Here is a 3,836-nt window from a genome sequence, read left to right on the forward strand (position 1 = left end):
TTATTATCGAAACGTATATGTTTGGTAAAATAGATTGCTTTCTAGAAAAGAAGATGCTTGCTCTAATGTACAGAAAATAATTATCTTGTAGAAACATGTATTTTCTATTAATTAATGTTATACACCTCTAACCGCCTACTCCGAGTGATAATATCACACTTTTCAGTGCATTAATAGTGCGGCTCAAACTTACGAACCTTGTGTAGCACACGCAGAGGGTCTACTGATGTCTACGACGCATGTGACGCAAAGAATTATAACAAAAAATTAATATATATATTCTAACTAGCTTTTTCCTATATCTTCGCACTTGTTAAATTCGGAGATGTTTAATAGATGTTATTAAACATATAAACCATCTGCTCTATATAATTTGTATAGAAAAAGGACCAATGTTTCAACCATGTTCAAACTCATGTACACCCAATATCGACAGCAATTTTATGAATTTAAATAATTATTTCAACGAATGTCAAACCATACTAATTTCAGCAATTATATTAATTAAGAATAATCGAATTTAAATTCATCAATCATTTCCGTTCAAAACAACACCAGCTGTCTACCTTTCTATTTATATAAAATCGATTTTAGGTTCAGTGTCATGATGCATTAAAATTGCAACTACTACACAGTGGGACCTCACATTTAATATGAATAATGCTTTCAAACATTAATGTCCAAGCTCATCGTGATTTTAAATAATGTTCGACTTGCAATTATATATATACCCATATAATATATTCATAAATCCAACTGTCATAATTTGGCATGTCTTTTAATTAAATAATTAAGACCTACCAATAGTTTCTAATGAACGTCGGTTTTTTGGTAGCTTAAACATATGATATGAGTTTCATTTAAATATGTAATTTAAATTAACATTGAGTGGTGTTATAAGTTGATGTCGATGTCTATCGATACATTGTGGCACTCAATGAATGAACCGGATGAACCGTTTTCAAAGCGTTTTTTTCTCATTTGTCAAATTTAAAATTCAAGACAAAGAAACACAAAATGAGGTTGGAGCCTTTTAAATTTTAATTTAAATACTGTTTGTATATTTACATTCTCTAAAGACAGTAGATATTAAAATTTTAAATTTCTATCCTAAATGTATATATATAGCAGACATTTGAATACAACAGATTTAATTTACCTTAATAAAACAAAAGGAAATTTATACCATTTTTAATATTGCGATAAAGAATAAATCCCGTTTATATTCCCACATCAATATACTTACAAAATTAAAACATATACTTACAAAATTAAAACAAACTATGTATTCTAAAATCTGCAACTTGTGCCAAGACTTAAAGCTAAATGTTTTAAATTTTAAGTTATAAGTCGATTTATATTGTGCAATAAGTTTATATTCTAGAGTTGTCGCAGCAAAACGTAACCAATATTATATTAAGTTATATACAACCATTTCATACATATTTAAGGTCCTCAGATAATTCGATCATAGTTCCGGTGAAAATCCCTGAAAGCTTACAAGTAAAAGGTTTATTGTTGGGCAATTTGTTTTCCTTTGAACCTCTCTACATTAATATGTAATGATTTTATATTATTTAGTCCTTAAACATTATCTAGCTCTAATTTATTATGAGCGTAAAGGCACTTTCATGTTTAGGTGTAATCTCTTATAAAGTGTGCGTGCGTGTTTCTTTGGAAGAACTATTGGAAAATTTGGGGAAAAATGTTTAACGATTGAACCGGTAAATGTTTAGCTAAACATATTAATACTGTATTATCTAATGCATAAAAATTTGAGTTAATAGACAATTGATAACAGATAAGTGTGATAAGCACGACATCATGTCGTCAATAAAAGGTCGGGTCATTTAATCGGAAAATAGAAATAGTAAGCCAAAAGATTTGTTCATCACTCTGTCATAAAGAAATAACAGCGCAAATTGTATTTTAAAAACGATTAATCGTCAACTTTGACCCCTAATTATTTATTTATCAGCTTTAAATCTTATTATTTGTTGATTTCTCTCATATCTTCCGTTTATAATTTCAACGTTGTTATTAGGGGCTCTTCACGACATGGTCACACTAGACTTAATTGTTCAAAGCGCGACAGAGTTTGATAGAGTGGTTGTTCCTCACTTGATAAGTAAGATGTCAAAAATCAAGACCAACGTTGACTGAGATTTTTGCGGAGAATAAATTCAAAAATCAGTTTAGCTAATTACTACACACTATACATGACAGCTCTTTATCTAAATTATAGCGGTGTTTGTCTCTATTAGTTAAATGTATAGGTAAAAATGACTGGGACTGGTTCTGATAAATGATGATAGCCAATTTAAATACAGAAAATCAATAATTTACCAGACACATTTCTATAAAATATCAAATAAATTTTCCTGGGGAGGGGACTTTATGTCATAAAGTACACTAGAACTATTAATGTTCACATTAATAGCCATATTTTTGGCAAGTTTCGATAAAAATAATTTCTTGTGACGACTGAAATATCACTAAAGCAATGCAGACGCATTTCTCAGATCGATTGAGACTCAGAAATTGTACTTTGTATTAGAAAAGATATTCTATTAGGCGATTTTTTTACAAAAACGATAAACACTTAAAACTGGTACTAAATATAAAAGAATATAAATGTAATATTCGCAATTTAATATTATACTCAAGTAATTCCAAACATTTCCAGATATTTTGAATAGGGCTATCGTGACTCAATTTTATTTCGGTACGATATTCTTCGTTCTATTATTAATTTCTTTAGAGATCTCATTTTACTATGTGGGGGACACTATTTGTATACGTACCTACTTACATTCATGTGTTAATATACTTAATATTCAAAACTATAAGTAACATTAGTTCTATTCGTTCGTTTCATTGAAAGATTATTTAAGAATATATATTATATTATAATAAAAAAAAATAATTGTATGGAAAACGAAAGCCAAAGTTTCTCAACATACCGTGTGTCATGACGTAGACGAACCGCCGCCACTGCTACCTATTTACGCGAAAAACACTTTCTCACAAATCATTTTAATTGCTATCACACTATAAATATTGTTTGCCAATTTTATAAGAGATAAAATCACCTCAACTTCGTATCCTTACAAAAGCTCGTATAGTTTATCACACGATCTAGTCCATTTTCGTGGGAATACTATGGAGTGTATTTGATTGTTAGGTGTCCCGAGTGTCTACGGAGCAATGAGACACGACAGCCGCGCACGAGGTCTGTTCGCAGACTGGTTCCGCTGTAGGGCTTCAGTGGCGCGGGGCGGCGCGCCCACGTTCGATACCGCCGCCCCCTAGCGCCCTCCCACATTGCAAAATCATTGAAAAACCAGCTGTTTTATACAAAAATAATAATACGATTTTTAAAATCAATCAAAAATATTTAAGTATGGCTAAAAATATATACATCGTATCATTTATATAGTATTTAACAATATTACTACAGTGTCAGAGATGCCGAACTAAACAAAAACCGAATTCAAGTACACGTATTTCAAATTTTTTTTTATTTAGAAATTCGATATCGATATTAATAAAGGCATAGATAATAATAATGGCATATAAATCTATCTTTCCACTGATAACAAAAACGGATAGAGGATGTAAGCTTGAATAATGATCATAAGTCTATTAATTAGTTGCATAAATAACATTAAGCCAGATACGGTACATTTAAATCGAATCTAAATATTAAGTATTTGATATTATACTATATTTAAGAAAAAAAGAGTAATGAAAAATGTAAATTTTCATTAGATGTTTAATATTATATTTTCATACTATACATTTCGTGTCGAAATACGAGAAAAAACCTACGTCTT

The 3,836-nt window shown here is 30.0% G+C and overlaps 2 protein-coding genes across 3 annotated transcripts in view; both read right to left on the reverse strand.

The window, feature by feature from the left end:
• Positions 1 to 3,174, reverse strand: part of LOC119829879 (CD63 antigen-like) — a 72,730-nt gene extending 69,556 nt beyond the window's left edge. For both annotated transcript variants that reach the window (XM_038352579.1, XM_038352578.1), the window contains exon 1: positions 2,964 to 3,174. The gene's annotated coding sequence lies outside the window, so the exon portion shown is untranslated. The remainder of the gene's footprint in view (positions 1 to 2,963) is intronic.
• Positions 1 to 3,325, reverse strand: part of LOC119830559 (AP-3 complex subunit delta-1-like) — a 9,629-nt gene extending 6,304 nt beyond the window's left edge. Inside the window, exon 1 of the mRNA XM_038353620.1 lies at positions 3,202 to 3,325. Coding sequence (XP_038209548.1) covers positions 3,202 to 3,325 — 124 coding nt within the window. The remainder of the gene's footprint in view (positions 1 to 3,201) is intronic.
• Positions 3,326 to 3,836: the final 511 nt, after the last annotated feature.

The sequence above is a fragment of the Zerene cesonia genome, chromosome 11 (assembly GCF_012273895.1).
Source record: "Zerene cesonia ecotype Mississippi chromosome 11, Zerene_cesonia_1.1, whole genome shotgun sequence".
NCBI classification, from domain to species: domain Eukaryota; kingdom Metazoa; phylum Arthropoda; class Insecta; order Lepidoptera; family Pieridae; genus Zerene; species Zerene cesonia.